The 24,839-nt window shown below is 36.0% G+C and overlaps 2 protein-coding genes and 1 pseudogene across 4 annotated transcripts; 2 read left to right on the top strand and 1 right to left on the bottom strand.

The window, feature by feature from the left end:
* Positions 1–6,205: 6,205 nt before the first annotated feature.
* On the top strand, positions 6,206–7,792 carry LOC131681806 (putative nuclease HARBI1; annotated as a pseudogene).
* Positions 7,793–7,847: 55 nt separating this feature from the next.
* LOC131681804 (small ribosomal subunit protein uS7-like) lies at positions 7,848–9,914 on the bottom strand. The gene is made up of 3 exons (XM_058962853.1): positions 9,774–9,914; positions 9,318–9,706; positions 7,848–9,252 (listed from the first exon to the last, which is right to left on the bottom strand). Exon 3 carries the CDS (start codon positions 8,925–8,927, stop codon positions 8,262–8,264), a length of 666 nt encoding a protein of 221 aa, XP_058818836.1. The 5' UTR covers positions 8,928–9,252; positions 9,318–9,706; positions 9,774–9,914; the 3' UTR covers positions 7,848–8,261.
* A 7,833-nt stretch (positions 9,915–17,747) lies between these two features.
* On the top strand, positions 17,748–23,403 carry LOC131681797 (RING finger and CHY zinc finger domain-containing protein 1-like). 3 transcript variants are annotated; one of them, XM_058962838.1, is made up of 8 exons: positions 17,748–17,936; positions 18,852–19,775; positions 20,438–20,599; positions 20,655–20,813; positions 20,877–20,999; positions 21,060–21,215; positions 21,827–21,947; positions 22,006–23,403. In XM_058962838.1, the coding sequence occupies exons 2-8, from the start codon at positions 19,713–19,715 to the stop codon at positions 22,284–22,286; spliced, it is 1,065 nt and encodes a 354-aa protein (XP_058818821.1). In that variant the 5' UTR covers positions 17,748–17,936; positions 18,852–19,712; the 3' UTR covers positions 22,287–23,403. The 3 variants fall into 3 exon arrangements, with proteins under 3 accessions (XP_058818821.1, XP_058818823.1, XP_058818822.1); XM_058962840.1 differs by having other exon boundaries at positions 17,757–17,773; XM_058962839.1 differs by lacking the exon at positions 17,748–17,936 and adding an exon at positions 18,451–18,635.
* Positions 23,404–24,839: the final 1,436 nt, after the last annotated feature.

The following is a 24,839-nucleotide window of genomic DNA, read 5'->3' as shown; positions in this document are numbered from 1 at the left end:
TTCGAATGCGCGAGTGTATGTTAGCATTCGTATACGAATAAAGTGTTGCTTGTGTTGTGTGGGTACTTCGATTGACGACGTTTTGAGCAGTCAATTATTCTGACATCAGTGAGCTTTATGTTTTAGTACAATTTTTTTTAGGGATAAGGGATATGAAACTATAAGTTCAACAAATCGATACAGATCTTTCATTAGGGCCTAAGTCGCAATGTACTCAAATGGAGAAAAATCGGCGATGCTTTTCTATGGAGTTTTTATTGTAGGTATAAATTACTTTATGACCATGTTTTTCCGGAAGCATCTTTGGTTAAACCTTATGACAATATAACAAAGAATTTAATTCCTATGTACTTTTAGTGGGTAGAAACTAAAAAAATGCTTACGCCCAATTTGCATCCCAGTCGTGATTTCGCCCTTCAGCAACCATCATTTGCGGAAGGGCTAAACCGTGTACATAATTTTCAGAAGGGCGCGGTAAATGGGCTAAACTGACTCTGTCTTGCTGGGTAGGGCTGGGTAAATGGGCGAGCTTGACAGTATACATTTTAATAGGGCTTAGCAAATGGGCGCATAGAAACCCAATGTAAATGAAAGGGCGCGTGCATCTCGATCGTGAACCGACAAATGGGCGAAACTAACAAATGTACACAAACAGAGATTTGATTAATATCTGAAAGAGGAGTAAAAATACTTTATAAAAAATATAAAAACTCATTTATAAATATTCCACACTTCATGAAAATCAATAAAAAACAAAACGGCGCATCCGACATTCAACTGTAAACAAAATGGCAGGCGGGTTACGCCTCTGCATTTCTAAAGTAGTGTATACAGGCAAAATTGACAGCATCATTGTTTACAAGGTCCGTAAACAGAATCGCCCTAAACAAAAACCAAGTGCTTGTTACGCCCAGGGGGAATAACAAATTTTCCCCTCCAGCGAGCACGGCGAAAGCCACATTTGATTTTTGTTTTTTGGCGACACTGCAGGGCGAAATTGAGAGTCGTCAAAACAAGAGGGCGACTCAAAAATGGCCTAATCAACATTTCATAACAACACTCGGCGAAATAATCTGTTTTCAATTTTATCAACGAAAACGTTATTATATAAAACATTTTAGTTATGCTTCCGAAAACTAGTATTGTTTCAAAGTGTTTCAATACATTTGAAAGCGCAGTATCCAAACACTGTTAAAATACGATTTATTTTTCTGAACCGAATTTTCAAAGCTATTTTTCTCGATTCGATATCATTGCGACTTCGGCCCTTTGGTCGATTGATGATCGATCTTTTCTTCGAATTTCGAGGGGAACGACACTCCTTGATTTGTTGATGAAATGAACATAAAATTTATATTTCTGAACGGATTGATAAAGATTAACATTAGTTAGTTCGAAATGGATTCGCATTTTCAACATTGCCAAAAAAAGTTTCAATTGGCCGAAGATGATTTGAAATGTGTCATGAAAAACAAAATGAAATGCTCGAAATTCACGTTTTGACAGCTTCAGTGCTCGATGAAACCAAAACAAAACATTACCAGCAGCATAACTGCATGACCAAATCAAAACAAAAACATAAATTTTGTTGCCAGAATTGTTGAAAGATTCAAACATTGAGTATACAGAGTTGCCAGTTCCATCAAAATCGTCGAAATTCGAGCAAAATTTGCTTGAGATTGGATAGATTTTTTGTAATTTCTTCGATTTTTCTTAGCAATGCTCGATTTGTTAGAACATTAAGCCGTATGAATAAAAACTAGCATTTGCTCAGCTTCTTGAGATTCGAGCAGTCGAGCAGTTGCGTTGAGCATTTACTCAAGTCGGTATGAATAAAACTTTACTTTGACAGTTGCTTTCTCAATTTGAGCTTTTGCTTTTCGAACATCGGATTCCATATGAATAAAGTGGTAAATCTTAAGCAAATGCTCAGCTAATGCTGAGCAAACACAGTAAATTCCTGAGCATGCTCAGATGCATGCTAAATTTGTTTTTTTATGCGTCGCGAGGAAAACAAAGTAGAATACATGACATTTAGCATCGATTGTGGATGGCCAATTACTAACAATCTTAATTTAGCAATTAGTAGTATGTTTGTTTTTTTTATTTATTTTTTTTCCAACTTACAAGAAGATTCCATTCCGCAGTTAAAACCTGCAGATATTACCAGATTGCAGTAGGAGAGAATTTTCTTTAATTATCTTATCGTGCATATGGTATAAAAGTTATGTTTAAACCAGTGGGGTGTCGCACAGAACAGGAAGTGTTTTTTCGGGGCAGTACGATGGTCGTTTCTAAGTTATTTCGGTGTGCCTAAAGAAAGAAATAGCAATGTGGAACAACGTATTTATATCATTCAATCCAAAATCCCCATATCAACTAATCAACATTGATCATCGCTATATATATATATATATATATATATATATATATATATATATATATATATATATATATATATATATATATATATATATATATATATATATATATATATATATATATATATATATATATATATATATATATATATATATATATATATATATATATATATATATATATATATATATATATATATATATATATATATATACTTGGTGCGGGCGAGTAGAATCCCTATCTTTATCCCCTCTTTCGGCGTCTATATGAGTCAGCGGATGAAGTTAGGTACCTTTCTCCTATGCAATTAAGGTTTGCCTATTCTGCTTTGTTCTTCTACCCTGACGCGCGTACCCTTTTTAGGTACTTAGCTCGCAAAATCTCTCTACGCATGTGCCTCATCGTTAAGAAAAACAATTAACTGATTTCTGATTTTGCTAGGATTGACAGTGAATCAAATTTGTTACTTTTTATTAATTATAATTACGCCGATTGCTACTCTCGGCAACAGATCTTACAAATTACTATACAAAATAAAAGAAATACCGCCAGAATTTACGAATGGGTGACGTCGATGTATTTTTTTTAAAAACGATCAGAATCGATTTTCTCCATCCAATCTTTCTGGTTCGATGTTTGACTTCATCGTTTTGATTGAAAAACATTAATTATTCTCTCAAAATGTCCATTAGAAATGAGCTTTTTTTTAAATCGTCCTTTTTACCTAAAAACGATTTTTTTATCTGAACTTTTTACGTTAATTTTTGACAACATCGATTTTATCATTTATAAAAACTGATCTGGCAAACTCGATTATTTTTTGTTATGAGGCCCATTTGCTTGTTAAACGCGATTGTTAATTTTTTTACCTACACCGAAAATAATCCAAACGATAAAACCATAGGCAATTAAACACTCTTTCACGTCCGTTTAGATGCTGAAAAGTAAAATCAATGATTTTCATTTGAATTTCGCATGGAAGACCATTAAAACGCATTTTATGTGGTGTTTCAAATATTAAATTCAAACAAATTCTACGTGAATATGACATATTTCTCCATTGAATGTTCATTGCCATGCTATTGAGTCGTAAAGTATGAACTTTCCATATAACTTTGGCGCGAAAAACATGTTCACAGTAAACTGGATGTACCTAGAGAATTGGTACTAGCGCGCTGTACCCAAACAGAAGGTATGATTTACCCACTAATAGGTGGAAATCTCTATAATATGTATTCTTTTTCATGTACAAGGTATTTATAATTGATTCGTAATCACCTAGTTTAGGTAGAGTGAATATACCCACTTCTAAGTTCGTGCACTTTTCTGGATGCCTAATGTTGATTTGGTTTTCAGAATCGAGTCGCTCTAGGTTTGCTCTGAGCTGTCACTTTTGTATGGATTTTGTAAATTATCTGTGGTAAATATTAGGGCGAACCTAGGGCGACTCTGATCTAAAACCGAAATCAGCATAAGTAAATAGTACCTAAATTCCACAAAACTGCACATACCCTCCAGTAGGTAACTTGAAACCATCTAGGTAATTGTTAATCAAGTGTGAACGGATATTACCTAGAAATAGATAAATATCATAGGAATTGGAACCTATTAATAGGTAATTTGTACCCCTTTTTGGGTACTACGCCACACCAATTTTCTAGGCATATCCAGTTTACCGTGTAGTGCATTTCAATATTTTAGCAGAGACTAACAGACATAACACTATGAGGGAATTCCCTCAAGTGTTCCCTCCAATGATTTTCCACTAGCTCCACCTTTTATTCACGGTCCCAAACACTCATTGGGTTATCCCTCAGACTTGGGAACAATTTTTCACTAGTTATCTATTCCTCATATGGTTGTATATCAGTGGCGCCATAATTTCAAAAGCGACCATAGTCCCAATTAGAATTGTATTTAAAATAACCGTTTAAGCGGGCGATGCATAGTTTTCGAGTGTTTTGTTTGTTAGTCTGTGATTCTACTTTCTCTATCCAATCCTCCGATAACATCTCTTCCTCGCAGATCTTCCCAGCGGAGTGTTCTTACTAATGTCTTTCCTCTGTTTGGGCCGCTCATATGGCAGTTGACCATTACCAGCGGATTCATTAAAGAACGATTCAGACGATACATTGGTATCCGTCAATGGAACGTCACCGTTCCGTCAGGATTAGTTAAATGTTTCTCGTGTGCCCGTTCACATGTGCCCCGTGCCGTTTATGTTGTGTGTGAATGCCTCCATTTAACTGCATGTAACTAATCTTGACGTTCCGTACCGAAGATGTAAGTCTGATGTATATATATATATATATATATATATATATATATATATATATATATATATATATATATATATATATATATATATATATATATATATATATATATATATATATATATATATATATATATATATATATATATATATATATATATATATATATATATATATATATATATATATATATATATATATATATATATATATATATATATATATATATATATATATATATATATATATATATATATATATATATATATATATATATATATATATATATATATATATATATATATATATATATATATATATATATATATATATATATATATATATATATATATATATATATATATATATATATATATATATATATATATATATATATAATGAGCGCTAAAGTAGGCGAGGCATGGTTTTCGAGTATTATATCTGTTAATCTGTATTAATATTGCGACTATCTATTGATCACTTAACACTCGTTCGTGAACAATTATTTTTAAAGGAATTTGTTTTTAGTGTTATGTCTATTCATCTGTGGTTCTCAAGCACGCACCGAGGAAAAATAACTATTGAAATCCATAAGAATTGCTTATGATTTTTCGCCATAAGTTTCCCATGTGGAAGTCATAAGTTTTACTTATGACAGAAGAAAATCAAAATTTTTCGAATTTCATAAACGGTAGTTAGGAAATCTTTGGGCCATTGTTATGAGTTTTATGCGTTTTTGCTTATTAATATCATGATATTTGAATATGAATTTTATGTAATAAGTGGAATGACATTCATAATTGTAGTATATGCAATACCTCGCAAAAAAGACGTAAATCCCTTTTACATTTTATTTTTCAAAAAATATTTTAAGAAAATTGACGTAAGTTTTTATACTACTTTATCCTGGGTCCAAGAATCCAGGGTCCAAAGAAAGCCAGATATTTTAAAAAGAGCTCGCAATTGGCTAGGTGGTGGCTATACTTTTGATGCGTCGCAACACAGAAAAAAAAATATTGGTAAAAGTAAGAGTGTTCCGCTCTTAGCAAAAAACAACCAACGCCTACTATTAGGTTGAAAGTAAAACTTTTAAAATAATCAAGAATAATAATCAAAATAAAAGTTTTCCTTTTAAGCTAATGAAGAATAGTAATCAAAATAAAAGTTTTATTTTCAAACTAAGAGTATGCGTTCGTTGTTTTTTGCTAAGAGTGAAAAACTCTTATTTTTACCAACATTTTTTTTTCTGTGAATGATCGTATTACTGTAAAACAAATCAAATTTTATTAAGTAAAAAGGACAAAGGGAAAAAGCGGATGACCAACTCTTACATTTCTTCCAATAGCTTGAACAGGGCGTAAGATTAATTCCGGTTCCAACAATAGGGAATCATCCATAAATGACGTAGCATTTTTGAGTGATTTTTAACAACCCCCTCCCCCATCGTAGCATTTCGTCACAAACCCCTGGATAACCCCCTGGTAATTACGTAGCTTGACGGTAAACCTCCCCCTTGACCCCGTAAAAAATTAAAAAAATTAAAAACGATGTTAGATGAAACGGGTAAAGCTACGTAGCATGACATGACCCCCTCCCCCTGTCGTCACACATCATCACAAAATACAAAACTCCCCCATCCCCCATATAATGCTACGTCATTTGTGGATGATCCCTAGTGTTCTCTGCATCTGTTCATAAGCCGTGACTTATGAAAATCTTAAGCACATTTTCCTCAGTGCGGAATTTCGACTTTGTAGAATATCGTTCTTTTCGAATTGCAATACTATATTTTGGGTTTCAAAAATGGATCCTGGTAAATCTTTATTTCTTCCGTTTCCGCTGGTAGCCGGATTTGAAGATTATTCCACTGATAAATTCCGCCAGATGAAGAAGTATTTGATCCGTAGAGAAGGCAACGACAGTAATTTTAAAAGTCTCTACCGTTTTACACGTGAAAATGTCAGTTATTTGGCTGATACTTTTCTCGGTGGGTACACCGAGACGCGAGGAGGCGCGCTGAATAACGTGCAGAAAATGAAATGTTTTTTGCGGTATGTTGGAGATCCAGGTTTTCAGGTATTATTAAATGTTTTATCACCTCTCATTAGATTACTTGCTTCGTATTTCCCCGAGCAAAAATTTGCTAGTTTACTCCTGAAATACGTGGACATCGAAACAACTTCCTCTCAGTTTATTCCGGAGTGTTTCAAATTTCTCAGAATAACTCTCACAATCCTTTTAATAATTTCTTGGAAATTGTTATTTAAAGGTTGGAGTTGGAGAAGACTTAGGAGTCCACCAAACCACAATATGCAAAACCATTTGGGTTGTTGCTAGAAAAATTGCCGGACGAGCTCACGAGTGGATAAAGTTTCCTCAAAATAAAGAAGAATTTCAAAAAGAAAAGACAATCTGGCGAAAAAAAATATAATTTCCCATCAGCAATTGGTGCAATAGATTGCACACACGTGGCAATTAAACGACCGAATGAGTATAAAGATGAGTATGTTAATCGCAAAGGTATAACCACATTTAACGTTCAGGCAACATGCAATGGTGCAGAAATGTTCACGAGCGTGGATTGCCGTTGGATTGGTTCTGTCCATGACGCCAGAATATGGCGCAACTCTGAAATTCAAAGTATTCTTCAAGGGAATCAAGCAGGAGCAATCCTTCTGGGCGATGAAGCCTACCCATTAACACCTTGGTTAATGATTCCATACAAGAATACTGTGAATGAAGAACAAAAATCATACAACATATTGCACACCAAAGAAAGGGTGATAATCGAAAGACTATTCGGTCAGGTTAAGCAACGGTTTCCGATCCTTCAATCCAAAATCCGTATAAAGACTGAAAGAATACCAACCATGATAGTTGCTTGCTTCACTCTTCACAATGTTGCTAAATATCTCAATGACGAGGATTTTTCCCTAGCTGAGGAGGAGTTAAATGGACCAAGCAATGATTTTCCTGAGCGAGAAGCAAATGATACAAGTAATACGTTACTACAACGCGGAAAACGCCGACGAGATGCAATTGCATCATTCATCCATGGATAACAAAAATGCATAATTATTTCTAATTTCTAACAGCTTTTTCGTTTGTTTATTCGTTCATTTTAGTAATTTTTTGATAGGCTTAAAAATAAAGTCGATTGCACTAAAAAATAAAATCGATATTATGTAACGAATATTTGCGATTATGATTTTATTAACTGCAAAACTGAATCTGCAGCAAATCTCTGAATCTCCATAAAAACTGATGCTATAAAGGAAGTCGGAGTTTATGTACCAGAAAAAACTCAACGTTTTTCGTATATAGATAATTGACTTATATCGTATCTGTAGCTATTACCTGCTACCCGGTACTGCAATTAACGTTATGCCTTTTTTATTCACATTCTAGCGCGTAACAGAATCATTGCTGTGGATGTTAATTTTGATGGTTATTAAATTTGCGCAAGCAGAAATACGTTGTAAAACGTGCATTCAAAATGGGGAGGGGGAGATAGAAACCAGCCCCTAAAACAAGCGATGCTTCGTCTGAAAGTCGGAGGAAGCTGTATCGCTCGGCGGCCACACATGTGCCTTGCCGTAACGGTTTATCGGTTAGACTTGGCGACACGTTCCAGTTCGTCCTTCTTCTTGATGGCGTACGAGTTAGAGGAACCCTTAGCAGCGTTAATCAACTCATCAGCCAAGCATTCGGCAATAGTCTTGATGTTGCAGAAAGCAGCCTCACGAGCACCGGTACACAGAAGCCAGATAACCTGGTTCACGCGCCGCAGTGGGGAAACATCAACGGCCTGACGACGCACAGTACCGGCACGACCAATACGGGTCGAATCTTCACGTGGCCCCGAGTTGATTATGGCCTGCACCACAATCTGCAGCGGATTTTTGCCGGTTAGCAGATGCATAATTTCAAACGCATGGCGCACGATTCGGACAGCTTTCAGTTTTTTACCGTTGTTGCGTCCCTTCATCACCAACGAATTGGTGAGACGCTCAACAATTGGGCACTGTGCCTTGCGGGACCGTTTAGCGGCATACCGACCAGCCGAATGGGGAAGATATTTGGCGTGCTTCTCCTTCACTGCGATGTAATCCGATACGGAAATGTCCGAAATGTGGATATCATTGCTACTCCAGCGTCCGAATAGCCTATTGTCCGGGAGTTCCGCTGGCTGGACGACCGGTGCTTGATCGAATACCGGGGGCTGGACATTGTCGCCCTCAAAACTTTCAAACGCTTCGACCTCCGACATGAGTGTTATTTACGTTCTACACGTCCGTATTTGACAATGGCGAAAGCCGGAAAGCATTATGGGCAGGTGAATTTTCATTACATCCAAAAATAAAATGGTTGCTTGTCATGTAGGAAAGAAACTGTTCCAGTGTACTCGAGGCCATCTTTCCACCACATTTCCCTGGTATGGATTTGCACCTCTTGGCGAACATGATCTCAGATTATGCATAATGCAAATATACGTGATCCTCACACTTTTGACACTTTGTACAAGAATTCAACATTTTCTGCTGGCCAGCCAGATACTACATTGCTAACAAAACAGAATTTTTGTTTTTATTTTCCTGCAAGGTAAATAATTTTTGTTCGATTTATCCATGACTGAAAAAAAAAGAAATTATGCCATTACCATATATCTTGAGTAAAATGTTGCTTCCGTTGGGTTGTGTTTATCCTTGTTTCTGGTATATAGACCAACCACATCGGGTATCGCGATTTCTCAGAAGTTGAACTACTTGAAAAAATGATAGGTTTTGCTTCGGAAACTCAAATCACTTGCCCAAATTTAGCCAATACTATGTCGGACTGACCCAATAATCTTGCGAATCGTATCCCCATTTAACATTAATAAGGAAGGAGCAGATTGAGCATCATAGAAGCAACAACCGTAGGCCTGCAGTAGCCAGACATGAGTAGAAACACCGGCAACTTCTATCAGTGGGTTCATATGTGCAGTTGGCGATTTGTGGAGATGCTTATGCTGCAGACGGAACCGCGTTTTTCCGGTTTTACTCATTCCTAAATATTAGGAAAAGCAATTAGTGGAGGGTAATCATACTGATTATGTTTCTCGAATTATACTTACAAATTTGCTATTTTCCGATGAAAAGTCCCGTTCTAGCGCAGACATTGTAACCCGTAATAAAAGGATGGAAATAAACCGGAGCACGTCGACTGTTTGAGGAGAACCGATATCAAGCCACACTCTAATCTGCACAGAAAAATAAACAAACGTCAAAATACCAAGAACGGCACGCTCTGATCGATCTACCAAAATTTGTTGCCATTTCTTATTATTTTTTAGTATTTGCTATTTGTCAAACAAAAATCATCCATAGGGTTCTTTAAATCTAGTTTTCAGAGAGTCAAGAAATGATTACCTTTTTGTATGGGACCTTGGCGTATTTAATTTGTATTTGCTGGGATGGTCAAGAGGAAAACATGTGAAATTATGCTCCGGGTACTTTTTGTTTCATGTTGTTTTGGGGGGCTTGTAAGATATTTTTTGGATCGCCTTCCTTATCATATTCCCAATATTTACACAGCTGGATGAAAACCGAATTATTTTGAACCCAAATAACCACATGCATTATATTGAAGCATTATTTTAACATCGATAATGTTCATTTGCTCTAAAACTACTTTCTTAAAACAGTGCTGCCATAACACAACATCCCAAATGTTTCAAGACATTGCCTCTTATGAGCAATGTAACAGGCATTATACATACCTTTAGAGCAACGGTTTAGTGTTTGATCGCATTGCATTTACAAATGCTTTGACGCTCTACTGCGCTACACTTGAAAAGCATATAATGCTTGAACTAAAAGTTATGAAACATTAAAATAATTTGACGTTTATGAAGAAAATGTTCTAATCAAAAAATATCTACCTGAAACAACATGGAGAGTAGTGTGGCAAACGGGCAATTTTCTACGAATGGGGCAAAAATATCGGAGCACTGCACCGCCTATAGCTTTTGACCAATCCTATTTCCGTTGAGGAATACATGAAATTAAACAACACGAGTATGCATTCCTATAATTTGCAACTCAGATGAAGCATATCATAGAGAAACCACTAAATGCTCATTATTTCATCTGCACAATTTGATGTCAATATTAACTATGTTTCGGAATCTCTACTAAAAACTGATCTCTGCTTCGTTTGTTGATGTTTATATTTCGCGATCCGAGAGCCGCACGATAAATACTAATCTACTCAAAAAATGACAAATGTTTGCACCTCTCCTTCTATACCGACGTGTCATTGCATTAACAAAGGCTATATAATGTAAAACGTTATTCATATATTGCAAATATCATTCCATCGGTAACTATCCTCCACAGATAAGAGTGCTAACGGCCTACCTCATATGAAGCTGATGTCAGATGATCATGGTTCGGATCCCATAAAATTAATTTAAAAAATCTGAAGGAATTGGAATTTTGTGGTGATGTTAATGTTGTATCTGACTAATAAGAAGAAGTGGAAAATGGGACCACGTTCATTTTTCCATTTTAATTATTTTCATTTTGGCATTATATCAGCTTTTTGTTGTTATGTAACATCGATCTGTCAAAACGAAACAAACATTATTGCAGCATCTAGTAATGCTTTTAACAGACTAAAGCTTTATAAGAGCGTTACTAATGTGAAATAAATGCTTTCTTTGACAGCTCTTACATCAGTCGCTTAATCGCCCTTTTCCACTTTATGAAAGCATTGGTGTTGCATTTACAGCAATGAAGCATTTTATCGCATTCTGCGAACGACTCATTTAAGACTATTAACGTTACATCATTTGAAGCGTCGTGGTTACTTGGGGTATGCTGTTTGTACCGTAATAGAAAACGATTACATCGGTTGAATCATCTTTATAGGGTACTCGTCTTGACATGTGAGAAAATCGAATTGACTAAAGTTAGTGGACTCAGCAAGGAAGAAGAATTGTTCTCATGATGCAAACCGTTATTAAAACTTTCCAGCATTATGACACATAGCCGGCTGCCCTCGCGATCAGGTGACTGGTCACTGCCACTACCGCTCACTCTGTTCCATCACCGGTACTCACCCGTTTTAATTTAAATTTCTTCACTACAACCAAACTTTTTAACATTGAGGGCCGATTGCTTCACCCACGCTTAACTTTTAAAGCAGTTTTCATTTAAATTAAGTGAGGGGAAGAAATCGGATCTGAGTTGACCACCAGAAATCTCTAGGACAGATTTATTTATTAGTAATACAAATTCTTGACTGCGGCTTTGACAGATGAATGACGGAGTAAAAGCTATGTTCGAAATTCGAACTTGCTAAAGTCCAACCTGAGTAAAGTATGCTTTTATTCATATCAAGTTGAGCAAATGCTACGAGAGTTTACTTTGCTCAGAATCGAGCAGAGTAAACGTGTCTTGAGCAAATGCTAACTTTTATTCATACGGCTTATTGTCAAAATTTTCTAAAATTACCGGAAAAAGTACGAATTCGTGTAAAACTGAACGGAATAAAACAATCATTCTGAAGTGACGTTCCCCTCGTCGAATTTCATGAAAATATCGAAATATTCGAATGTTTATGTGCAACAACTATCGAGTAGACATGATCATAGTAGGTATTGCTTATCATTTATATAATAGAACCGCCGTTTAAAGAATAATTTTGTGAATAATTCCCGTACGCCCGGTTCTGTCAAAAAATGTAAGTTTAGCCTTTATATTCCATATGAGAAGAAGGGCCTAAGTCGAAATCTCGAAGAAAATGCATGTTTCGCCGTTTTGTTTTCTTTAATTATAAATCGAACCAAAAACCATTTTAGCTAATTTTTACCTCAATCTTGCACACTAAGCCAGCCAAAAGCTGTTCGGTAATTTCTTTTGACGACTTGTTCAGTAAAGTGATATTTTTACGAAACTGCTGACTGACCAGTATTTTTTGACGTTTGGATAGAACGGATTGCGGAAAGTTCGGTAACCGAATTGTTTCACTGAATTGATTACCGAACGGTTTGCTGTTCAAAACCCCAGAAAAATTTTACTGTACCCAGTAATTCAAATTAAGTGTGTTTAGTATTTTTGTCGCATAATGTCATAATAGCGAAAATGCAGTTTGTTTACATTTGCGATTTAAGTCCTAATGAAAGATCTATGTCGAAATAAAATTTCACTATGCTACACTGAGCCAAGAAATCTGACAATCGCATTCATACTATTAGGATTTTCGATTGATGTGCACCGGTGTAGAGGAGTGCACTGGTTTTGTACTTTCTAGCAGAAGTGTCAACGGAACATACCCAGTTTTCTGCACTTCTGCTAGAAAGTGCAAAAACGGTTCCAGTGCACTTCATTACACCGGTGCCAATCAATCGAAAATCCCATATGCCCATTGAAAATTATGTGCAAAATACATACAACTCATGATGAAACACAAATAATTATCTATTGTCAATATGATACATTGTATATGAACGAAGGTTATCTGTAGTATCAGATCAATGATATATCATTTTCAGATATGAAAAAACAGTTTTGAAATGGTGCATCTGTTCATTCAACCGTTAACCTACTTGGATTTCTTGGAGGAATATCTGGAACAAATACAATGTAAGTTTTATTGTTTAATATTAACAGCATCAACAATACAATATCTTTCACATTAATCTGGGTGTATATTTACAGAAGGTGACATTATTCTTCAAGTGCCCAACATGTTCGACTTATAGTAGACTTCTCATACTGACATCTCCTCGATCACACGGAATGATGATTGAAATTTAGTAAGGTTAAATAAACATTTTCAAGTTTCAATTTAATTGTTTTACAATAAGGTTACTCAAACAATTATTTTGTGCAATAAAAATTAAAAAAAATTTCTAAAAATATTAAAATATCACATAAATTTTATTATCACATTCAACCTAGGGGCAGATCACTTGTGATGCATTTTTAAAAATCAGCGAAATTAAATGCATTTATTTCCATCAAAATAGAAATTCATAATGTATTTTGCGTTGTGTGCTCGGTTGTGTGCAATGTTTTTTCGTTGCGTGCAATGTTGTTTGCGTTGCGTGTAAGACGTCAAAACCCTACAGAAAAACTACCCCTACATTTAACAAAACGTCGAACAAAGTGGATCAGTGTAGGACGTTTGTTAAACAAACTTTTCTGTGAGGCAGTGCAAAGCTGATGCAAAAATGGAAATTAAATGCATTTTTTTCAATTTGATGCAAATTTGTTATACATTCTTAGAGTGATCTGCCCCTAGCATTCAATAATACTTATTAAGTATTGCATTTGAAATCTACTACCAAAACCACTAACTTTAAACGGTAATTCATATAAAATGTATGTGATTAGTCCAATGAATGTAATCAAAACTATCTCTTGAAGATTTATATGGTTTGCTATAATAAAATAGCTCTATTTATTGTTTCTATAAAAAATATTATTCTTTTTTTATAATTATTTTATTTAAATAATTCCGTTAAGAATTATTGAAATATTTTTTTTTTCATTGTTTTAATGAAGTTATATTTTTAGATCAATAATTTTGTGTGTGGAACTCTATACAATAAATGATCTAATTGGGTCATTAAGCCATATGCTTTTTTATGTTTTCTGAGGCAGCTGACGCCAGAGATACGTTTTTGAACTTTGTTTTACTTTTTTGTACACAAAATAACAAATAAGAATTTTTTTTATAAAATTGAAATATCACAACCACACCTTCCATTGAACTATATACCTTGATCCTAAGGGCAGATCACTTGCGATGCATTTTTAAAAATCAGCGAAATTAAATGCATTTATTTCCATCAAAATAGAAATTCATAATGTATTTTGCGTTGCGTGCAATGTTTTTTCGTTGCCTGCAATGTGGTTTGCGTTGCGTGTAAGACGTCAAAACCTTACAGAAAAACTAGCCCTACATTTAACAAAACGTCGAACAAAGTGGATCATCGTAGGACGTTTGTTAAACAAACTTTTCTGCGAGGGAGTGCCAAGCTGATGCAAAAATGGAAATTAAATGCATTTTTTCTAATTTGATGTAAATTTGTTATACATTCTTAGAGTGATCTGCCCCCAGCCTTGATCCCTATCCTTTTGCTGGGATAGCTGTCGAAAATGCCAACCAACGTGGCTAAGTTCACTGTTAAGGACGAACGTTAGCGTCAAATGAGGACATGTTTACATTTTTTTTAATCGATAAAAAATTGTTCTGAACATATTTATTGCTATATTTATAAAAATGAGCTCTATCGGTTTATGTAATAAAAAACGAATTTTATTGTTCATTTAATGACGCAATTCATAAACATACTTTTGATTCAAAACAGCAAAAATTTTTTTGCGTGATCTCAAAGAGACCCTTCCACAAAAAATTGGACGGTGCTCCGAACATATTTTGGATACACCGAATGTGACGATTCAGATAAGATTTTTTAAAACTGTGTATTCTGTTGAATTCTAAAGCAATTAGAGGTGAACTAATGATATTAAAACAATCAACCCGAACAATGCAACTGTTGCATCAAACCTGGCAGTACAGGAGGCGAAATATTAAGGTCCGATATTTGTAGGGGTCCAAGTTACGTTGGTTACCATACAACTACACGCAGAAAAAAATTAGCGAAAATAAACAAATTTTAGTTTTAAATTTCAATTTTCCATTTGATATAGTGATAAACAAGATTAGGGTTTGATTCAATTAATGCTGTTGCTTGAAATTACGAACAAATTCATTTGTTGGCTTTTCAATAGTATCAACAAATATTTCGTTTGAAACAACAAAATCATGATAAGTTTATCCAAATGCATATTTGTATATGGTTTAACCGAACAAACATGGTCGAAGAAACAAAAACAAAGCTTTTGTATTAACCAAAGGAGAGAACAAATCAAATTTAGTTGAAATTAAACAAAGATTATGTTGGTTTTTAACAAAGGAATCAAAATGTAAACAAACAACTGGTCGTTAAGAACAGTCACCATACCAAAATGTGCTGTTTTCCATATACATTTTGACAACATACCATTCAAGAACCATACAGATTATGGTGGCATGCATATTTTAGGTCCAGCGATGGATAAAATATTAGCTGGGGAAAAAAATCTCTTCCCCTTCACATTTCTATCGATTGATGAAATATTATTTTGCTCTCGCCATGTTCTGAAGAATACTTCGTGGACTGTGGACTGACACTTTATCCAATTGAGCTATCTCCGTAATATTATTAGACGAGGATTTTTGACCGTCTTAAACTACAGATTTTCGGAGCAGGGTAAACAGATATACGAATAATAAAGCCCACCCTCTGGCGCTAAAGGACAATGTAGTATACAAATCTCCAATATAGGATACACGGAAGGTATTGGAAATGGTAACTAAAATGGGTATGATAGTATAACAATTCAATTATAATGGTGGAATATATCAGTAGTATTCCCAATATGGTGAGCATTATACGAATAGTTTAGAAATGGTTCCGAAGATTTCTGGAATGGTATTTATTTATACGGGTTACAGCATGGCCAATAACGGTTTATACGGAAAGTCAAATCAATTTCAAAGATAATTTTGACTACAGACACTTTATACACAGACTAGCGAAGTGTCAAAAATTGCAGTCAAACGGACTATCAAAAAGTGCAATCAAACGAGCATGATGGTTTTGAGAGGGGAAGTGCAAGAGGAAGCCCATGCAAAGCTTATGGGAGCTTCCGTGATGCCAGTTTACATCCATGGTTGCTAGTTTTATTATTTTTCTCTCCGCTAGTCTGTTATATAAAGTGTCTGTAATTTTGGCAGTTAGCTCATACGCCCTAATCATAAGAGGACCTTACACGCGCAATAAAATTGTCATTACTAAGTAATGACATGACTGAAATTGTATGAAAATTCCATCATTACTCACCTTACACGATCATTAAAAGTGACATTACTGCTCAGTAATGACATTACTAGCGCCTCGTCTAAGGGGCCGTATATCCTTGTACAGAATGTGTTTTACAACTGCTAGATTTTATTTGTATTGTTCGCAATGCTGTGATGTAAATTGGTTTCAAAATGACAAACCGTCGGATAATTTGGATCTATCAAAATACATCTAGAATACGGCGATCCCAAATGCGATGATTTAGTTACCTGTTCTAAATGTTGTTTATTTGATTTTGTTATTGTTTGTCATTTATGTGACACATATTGTTTTTTGTACTGTCAGTCGTCACACATACTAATGAAAAAAATTAAAACAGTGTTCTATTCGTGTTTCAAATTGTGGAACATTTAAAACAGAATAGTCGAGCTGTTTTAAATCTGAGTGCTCGAAAAATAGAACTGCATGTCAGCATTGCGATCAATCTGTTTTAGTCGGTGATGTAAAATAGAACAGTCCATCAGCGTTGCGAACAGCCTACACGTAACCGAAAAACTACCTAAAATTCAGTACTTTTGACTCAATCTCGTGGTATCGTGCAGGAAGGTAAACCGTGTTGAAGGTAGTTTCCGTTTAACTACGGCAAAAATAATAGCTCAACCTTGAGTTTAATTTACTTAAATTTAAGTTGAATTTACCTAATTTTGAGTATACCCCAAACAACCTAAAAGTATCTTACTGCACGGAAGACCTCGACTGAGTCGAATCTCTAGTTTTGTTTTTGACAACACTAATAAGTGCGAAAGCGACGCACAGCTCAAAAGTACCTGAATTTAAGTTAAAAGAACTTATTCTGTAGGTTATTTTACGGTTGCGTGTAAGGAAGTATACTGGTAGCCCTAATCCAGACCATTTTCCATGCCATAGGGCTGTGCCGTTAGTAAACTTCAAAATTACCCAGTAAAGTTCAACCGGAAATGAACTGGAATTCCGGCTGGTTCCAGTTCGTATACTGGCTCCAGTGACACAACCGATTCTAACCAGAATCGGTTGTGTCACTGGAGCCGGAATGCGAACTGGAACCAGCCAGAATTCCGGTTCATTTCCGGCTGAGCTTAACTGGGTAGCTGCAAGTGTTTGTATGTGTGCATTTATAATTCAATTTCCATCTTCTTTCAGTCACAGTCGCTGAGCATAGAGTGGAGCATTACTCGGTGTGGATTCATTACATTCATTACTCGTTTTCCTGATGATTGTTTCGTGTGTTGTGAACCGTGTTGTATATCGCATCGTCGAGATTCTTGTATTATTTGTCTGTGTTTGTGTCATTAGTGAAAAAACCATCCAAACGAGTCTCGCTAATCAGTGCTTTATGTGGTAAAGTTTCATAATTTGCATTTAGTAGTTGGAATTTAATCATTAAATCATGATTGGCGAAAGTGAAAATTTTACTTTCATGTTTCTTGTCTGTGTATGTTTCACGAGAGTGGCACACACATTTTTCCATTTTGACAGGAACCAAGACGTTGATTGTGAGGTACTGTGTAAATGGAAATGCTTTGCAATTTTTTGTACCATGAAAATGTTGCAAGATGACGTCATTTGAGTATGAATGCTCGAAAAAATTATCAGCTAGATTGTTTACGTTTTGTTAAATTGTGCAAGCAACGCGAACCAAGTTTCTGGGTAGAATCTAAAGTCCATGTAAACAAGCTCTCTGAACTGTCAAAAAAGTAAGGTTCGACAGTTTCATGCAAAGAAACTTGATCCGATCACGAATGTATTCTCGTCACCGTTACCTTGTCACTTTAACATCTTGGGAGGAAGTTGACGTTTACTGAATTCACATTATTGCACAAACTATTAAAATTTTGAACAGTGTTGTCAAGTGCAGAGTAGGTAATGCATGAGTTTACAATTTCGTCTAGTTTACCGAATTTGCCAAAATGTTTCAAAACGTTACTTCATTGCTCTGATTCAATGCATATGTTAATAAGTTGTGTTGTTGAATAAACAAATCAACTGTGAATAACAAATAGTATGATTTATTTGTTAGCGACAGAACCTAATTTATCGGTATGTAAATATTGCTGATAATGCGTTATACAAAAGATCATAATGGGTGTGGTGATTTAGCATCTCTATCTTGTTTATTTCTGTTTATATTTGTTCGTTAGTTCTTTAGATTATAGTAGTGCTACGGTATAAATCAACCTTGGGTCACATTGAGAACCAAGGCCTTTTCGATTCAGGTGTTTGCAAAGTTTATATATAAATTTTCTTGTTTTTCAGAAACTACAAATAGTGTCGTTGAATTTTGTCACTACAGAGGAAATCTGATTGCACTGCTTGTCGCAAGCTCAAAAGCTTCTGTTTTGGAATAGTTTATTCAACGTAGTATTACGAACGGAGGAGCAGCATAGCGACTATCCCGAAATCACATTTCTCTCCACATAGCTCCACATCAGTCATCACAGCAGAGACCCAGCAGCTGAAAATCCGAAAGCGAAGCATGGCAAGATAGCAAAGTGCGAAGTAACGCAAAAGAAGCTCAAAAAAGCAAGGAAGGAGATATCTACAGCAAAACAGAGGCAATAGCAAGAAATTTCACTTTCTATTTTTTAACTTTTATTTTTTATGCCACACTTGCGTGAACTATTTGAAGCTTCGGAGTGTCTGTGCCGGGTTTGGTAATGGAACTGATGAGAGATCGGGTCCCTTTATGTTTTTTGGTGCATGATTAAGTGCTGTGTTTAAGAATTTGGAAACGACGAAGTAATAACTAAGGACAGATGTGGATATCGGAAAATATATCTAATTCAAATAAAAGTGAAGCAGGCGATCGATGAGATCTTGGAGCATTGTGCAAATTCAGTGAAATTCTCTAGTGACACCATGCGACGATGACGACGCAAACGAGTTACCAGAATGTATGTTGAATTCTACTTATTAAGAATCTGAGGTGTGCGAAGAAACCTGTTTTGGGGGTCGACTGAAGAAGAGATTTTTTGTCGTTTGTTTCTCAACCGAGTGCGCTATAGCTTGTGTCATGTCCCAGCAGTAACGAATCGTTGCGCAAAATAGTGACGACGTGGTGTAGTGTGTTATCCGTGGATTGTAATTGCACCACCGAACCAGCAAGACTTGATCTAAATGGCGGATAAAGAGGAAAAACGCGTAGGCTGTGCACACTACAAGCGACGAGCAAAATTTGTGGTAAGCTCCCGATTGACTTTTCATCGTTCCTGAGATATTAGTGAGCTGGTGAATGTTACGCAGCTTTCTATGAAATTAAAGATTACGGGTAGCTGCGTATTTGTTAATAATCATCCATTTCTATTATTTCCAATATTTGATAAATATTACAATAAATAAAAATGCTACAGTTTAGAATATTTGAATAACATTACACAATATTGTCACCCTTGGGATAGAACTTTGAAAAATAAATTAACTTTTCCATGTCATTTATAGCCAGAATAGCAGCTACTGCTTTGTAAAATATTCGAGCGCATCATGCACATTGACCGGTTGTTAACTACGATTTTTTACTGAAACATCGTTAAGTTGCATTACACAGTTGATCTTGAATTAACCAATTATTTCAAATCGTAGTCCAATTTGGTTGCGTTTCTCAATATTTTGAGTAATTTGCCGAGGTTTAGTAAAATCTGATTATCTAGCATTTTTTAACACTTCCCGGAATGTTTCTGCAATGCTCACACTCGTAGAACACAAACACTAAATAATATTAGAACCTACGTGTGATGGTTAATTCTATGATTCGCAAATATCAAACAAGTTGGTTTCATCACATTGTTGGTTTGTTTGTTTTTTCAGTGAATGAAAATATGTACCGTTTATATTTTTCTCTTCAGACACCTTGCTGCAATAAATTTTACATGTGTCGTTACTGTCACGATGAGAATGAAAACCATTTCTTCAACCGTAAAACAGTGACGGAACTGATTTGCACCGAGTGCAACACGCGACAACGAGTCCAGGCGGAGTGTGAGAAGTGTGGCGTGAGATTTGGACGGGTATGTTCTGACCTGTAAGTATAATGGCTGTATTCGTAATGTCTATTTTTTGCAGTATACCTGTCTTGTGTGCAATCTATTTGACGATGAAGATCGTAATCAATACCACTGTGATGGATGCGGTATCTGTCGAGTTGGCGGACGGGGTCGTTTCTTCCACTGCGAAGTATGCAACATGTGTTTGCCGGTACAGCTGAAAGTTGAAGGCCACAGGGTATGAACTTCGATTGGGTTTCCAATTAGAATCGCGTCATTTTTTTTTCTTTCAAAATCTTAGTGCGTCGAGAATGTTTCGCGATCCAACTGTCCTGTCTGCCTGGACGATATTCATACATCGCGCATTCCCTGCCATATTCCTGACTGTGGGCATCTGCTGCATCGGACATGCTTCGAGGAGTTGGTAAAAAATAATGGATACATATAACATTCGAAGCAGCAAGTAACGATTGTTTTTTTGTAGCTTTCTTCGGGTCACTATGCTTGTCCAACATGTCAGACTTCCATGATGGACATGAACCAGTTGTGGGAGTACCTTGATTCGGAAGTAGCAGCTACGCCAATGCCAAAGGAGTACGAAAACTATTGCGTTGATATTCTTTGCAAAGATTGTCATCAGGTTCGTGAGTTCTTTCTGTTATGTTTACGAGTACATTCACAAACAATCAAGAGATTCCATGGATCATAAAACATATGGGATTTTCGATTGATTGACAACGGTGTAGTGGAGTGCACTGGTTTTGCACTTTCTAGCAGAAGTGTCAATGGAACATACCCAGTTTTCTGCACTTCTGCTAGAAAGTGCAAAAACGGTGCAGTTTCAGTACACTCTACTACACAGGGTCAATCAAGTGAAAACCCCAATATAGTAAATACTCATTCACCGAATACAGCGCTACCGTATCTATAGGGGAACCCGGGGCTATTCGGACCTACTTAAGCAAATCGCCCTTTCATTTTTCTTTAATTTTTTTTACAATGGAATTATGTTTACCTGTGAATTAATTCAACTCTCATAGTCAGATAGTCTGGCTATTTTTTGAGAAATCGAGGGGGTGCGAATTACCCCCGCTGTCTTAATAGCCCCGGGTCCCCCTATGTATAATCCCAGCTTATGGCTGCAATATTATTTTTACTTTCAACGCCACAGAACATTTGATTAAACTTACTAGTTGTTGCTTAAGCTTTTCTACCGTTATGAGAACTATATTAAATTTATTAAAATTGCAGGAATCAACCGTAAAGTTTCACGTAGTTGGACTGAAGTGCACCAAATGCGGCGCCTACAATACTTGCCGAACAAAGACTAAAACCATCGAAACGCCCACCAAATGCACAAACAGCAACAAGAGTAAACATGTCAATTGTTAAATACAAACAACAAAATACTAATGCATCTCAAACCGTAGGCACGTCCCGGTCGGTGAACGGAGAAAGCAGCAGCAGTTCAGCGACAAGTTCTTCTTCCTCCACTACTACCACGACGACTTCAGCTGCTGCAGATGTGGCGATTAGCTCGAGCAGCAGCGATACACCAGTTGCATCCACTTCCACTGCACTCGGGACGTCGCCCAGTCCGGCTGTGTCCAGTGCAGCAGCGGCGATGTCGGGAAACTCAAGCGCTCCTGCCGCCACATGTACGGAGCATTCCTCGTATAACAACAGTAGTAATAGCAATCATGAAGCTTAGGACCGATATTAGCTAGATTTTCGCAACTTTTTGTCGTAGCTATTTTCGTGTTGGTTCAGTATCTACTTCACTAGTTGGAATCTCGTAACCAAGACCTCACGTACCATGCATTGGTGTGTTCATTCCACTTCCAGTTACTTTTTTATTTGTTATTACCTTGGATAAAAACTATTACCCAGGAAAACTTGGACAAGCAACACAAGACATACATTTGACCCTGGTCTCAATTACTATGTTAGTGAGGCTCAAGCTATCATATTTCAGAATTTAGCACAGTTCCATAATTGTCTATTGTCGGGGGTAATTTAGCGTATACTTCTCATTTTGTAAATATTTATTTAGTACATTTTATTAATGATTACAATCATTGTATGTTTTATAGGATCGTTTTTATGTTGAGAGCAATCGTATTTTGTAAAAATATTGTAATACAGGTTTATTTAATTAAAAAACCAATACTTAACATTCTTTCCCGTGCATCCAAAATTTGCAACCGTCGGAATTCCGTTCCTTTTTTATACATCGGCAAAATCTGATCATACTCAAAACGGTTTCTCAGACTCACGAAATCTTTCCAATGTTTCGTTGCACTATATATCGTGGAAAAGAAATTTTAATCATCTCATCATGTGTTCATTATTGTATTTTTCCATTTTTGGTAGCTTAGTTAACGTTTATGTGATAACGTATTGTTTGTATCGTTAGATAATAATAGATAAAACCCTCCGGAATCTAAGCAGCAATGCACATCAAACATCAAAGAAAACATTAATTCGGAGATGCGTTATGTTTGCGTGGGAAATTTAATTTAGGACGAGTTTGCAAAATAATGCTCTATGTAACTCTAGGATATGACCAGTCTAATGTAGGTAGGTAAAATGCTACATTATTGGTAACAGCTTAGTTTTGGGGAGATTAGGTGAATCGACGCAACCGTACTTTTTCTAATTCGTCAGAGCTAAGCGATTGTGTAGATTCTTGCTGGAATCATCAGTCTAGACTTTAGAACGTAATTTCGCAAACAATAGTGAATTTCTGTTCAATTCAATTCATACAATTAGGAAAAAACGTTCAGCAATTTGATATGCTCGAATAAAGGTGTTAAACCAACTAACAAGCTAAATGTGTATTTTCTTTCTTGGTAGCCGAACAAGTAAATCATCATGTTTAATCCTTTCATACCCAACTTTTTTGTAGCGCATATAAACAGGCCCGGCGGATCATGTGGGTAATACTACCCGCTCGAAAATAAACGAGTGGGGAATAACCCACTCGAAAGTTTGGAACATTACAAAATCTGAGAATTAGGTGTATGTGTTTCGCGCACAAAATGCATGCGTCTGAAATTCTTGATGCGCAATTTCATGTTTTTTCAGTCGCAAATTTCTTTGCTTTACAGTTTAAATTGAAATGTGGAATAGTAATTAGGATTTGCTTGAATTTTAAATAATTATTTATATAATTACTGAGGATAATACATTTTGATACATCTACATCTTTAAACAAGAAATTCAGATTGATATACAAAATATATTAATGCAATTTTTCTCCGTCTAGATTAAAAATTGAAACAAAGAGAAACACTATTCGGTTATTTATGAGAAAGGCAAAAGACATACACAAGAGGAACTGATTCCAATATTAGAGTGGCAGAGACCGTATCACGAAAAGTGAAGTGAGAACGGACAACACTGGCAGGGAAAAGAAGAAATTAAACATGCAGCTTTTTGGCAAATGGAAGATGACTGTGAGAACATAATGAACTGAGTCACCGACTTGCCTCCTTAGATCCACTGAGAACTTTTAGAGACCAATTTTCTAGGTAGCTTTTAGCGTATCAACAAAAAGAGAACTGATAACTAAATTTGGATATTTATCGCGTTTAAAAAAGAATTTTAGGAGACATATAGAGTAGATCGAAGATAGCAAGCACATCTCGGACTGGGGCGAAGCCGAAGGGATTCGTTTAACGAACATCTGATGCCAGAACACTAGACCAGACAACATGTTAAATGTCGCGATGATAGTCACCACAAGCGCAGAGACAGCTTTCCAATATGCCAGAAATGCGCATTCAACGTATATCCCAAAATATGACACGAATGAAGTCATGACCCTCATCCATCCTCTTAGACCAAGGTTTGTTGATACTTTTGGGATTCCCAAATTTCCATTGTTCCACGAAATGTGCTAATTTTTGAGCGTCTTCTGACAAAAAATATTGGAAAGCTCGTTGAAGCTACGTGATCTCTTATAAACATTACCTTCTAATGCCTAAGTGTCCACCTTCTCATTACCGGGCCCTATTCTCACAGTCACGTCACTTGGTGACTAGAAGGAAATTTTCTTCTAGTCACTAAGTGACGTGACTGTGAGAATAGGGCCCACCATTCTAATCTAAGTGTCCGCCTTCTCACTACCGAGAATGGGGCAATGCGAAATAACTCAAATTGAGGTAATCTGGTATGATCTTTCAGATAAAGCAACTCCCATGTTTCCCCAGGAAACATAAGGAGTGCTTTCCATGCTCCATCAAACGGAGAGCCTTCGTGG

The sequence above is a fragment of the Topomyia yanbarensis genome, chromosome 2, assembly GCF_030247195.1.
Source record: "Topomyia yanbarensis strain Yona2022 chromosome 2, ASM3024719v1, whole genome shotgun sequence".
In the NCBI taxonomy this organism is placed as follows: Eukaryota; Metazoa; Arthropoda; class Insecta; order Diptera; family Culicidae; genus Topomyia; species Topomyia yanbarensis.
Note: the sequence above shows the minus strand (reverse complement) of the source record. Positions and strands in the feature narration are given on the sequence as shown.

Excerpts from the sequence above, each read along its gene's own strand:
- LOC131681804 (XM_058962853.1), bottom strand. The coding sequence starts at position 8,927 with ATGTCGGAGGTCGAAGCGTTTGAAAGTTTTGAGGGCGACAATGTCCAG.
- LOC131681797 (XM_058962838.1), top strand. The coding sequence starts at position 19,713 with ATGGCGGATAAAGAGGAAAAACGCGTAGGCTGTGCACACTACAAGCGA. Across the intron at positions 20,814-20,876 it reads TGAAAGTTGAAGGCCACAGG|TGCGTCGAGAATGTTTCGCG; the intron begins GTATGAACTTCG and ends TCAAAATCTTAG. Across the intron at positions 21,948-22,005 it reads ATGCACAAACAGCAACAAGA|GCACGTCCCGGTCGGTGAAC; the intron begins GTAAACATGTCA and ends CTCAAACCGTAG.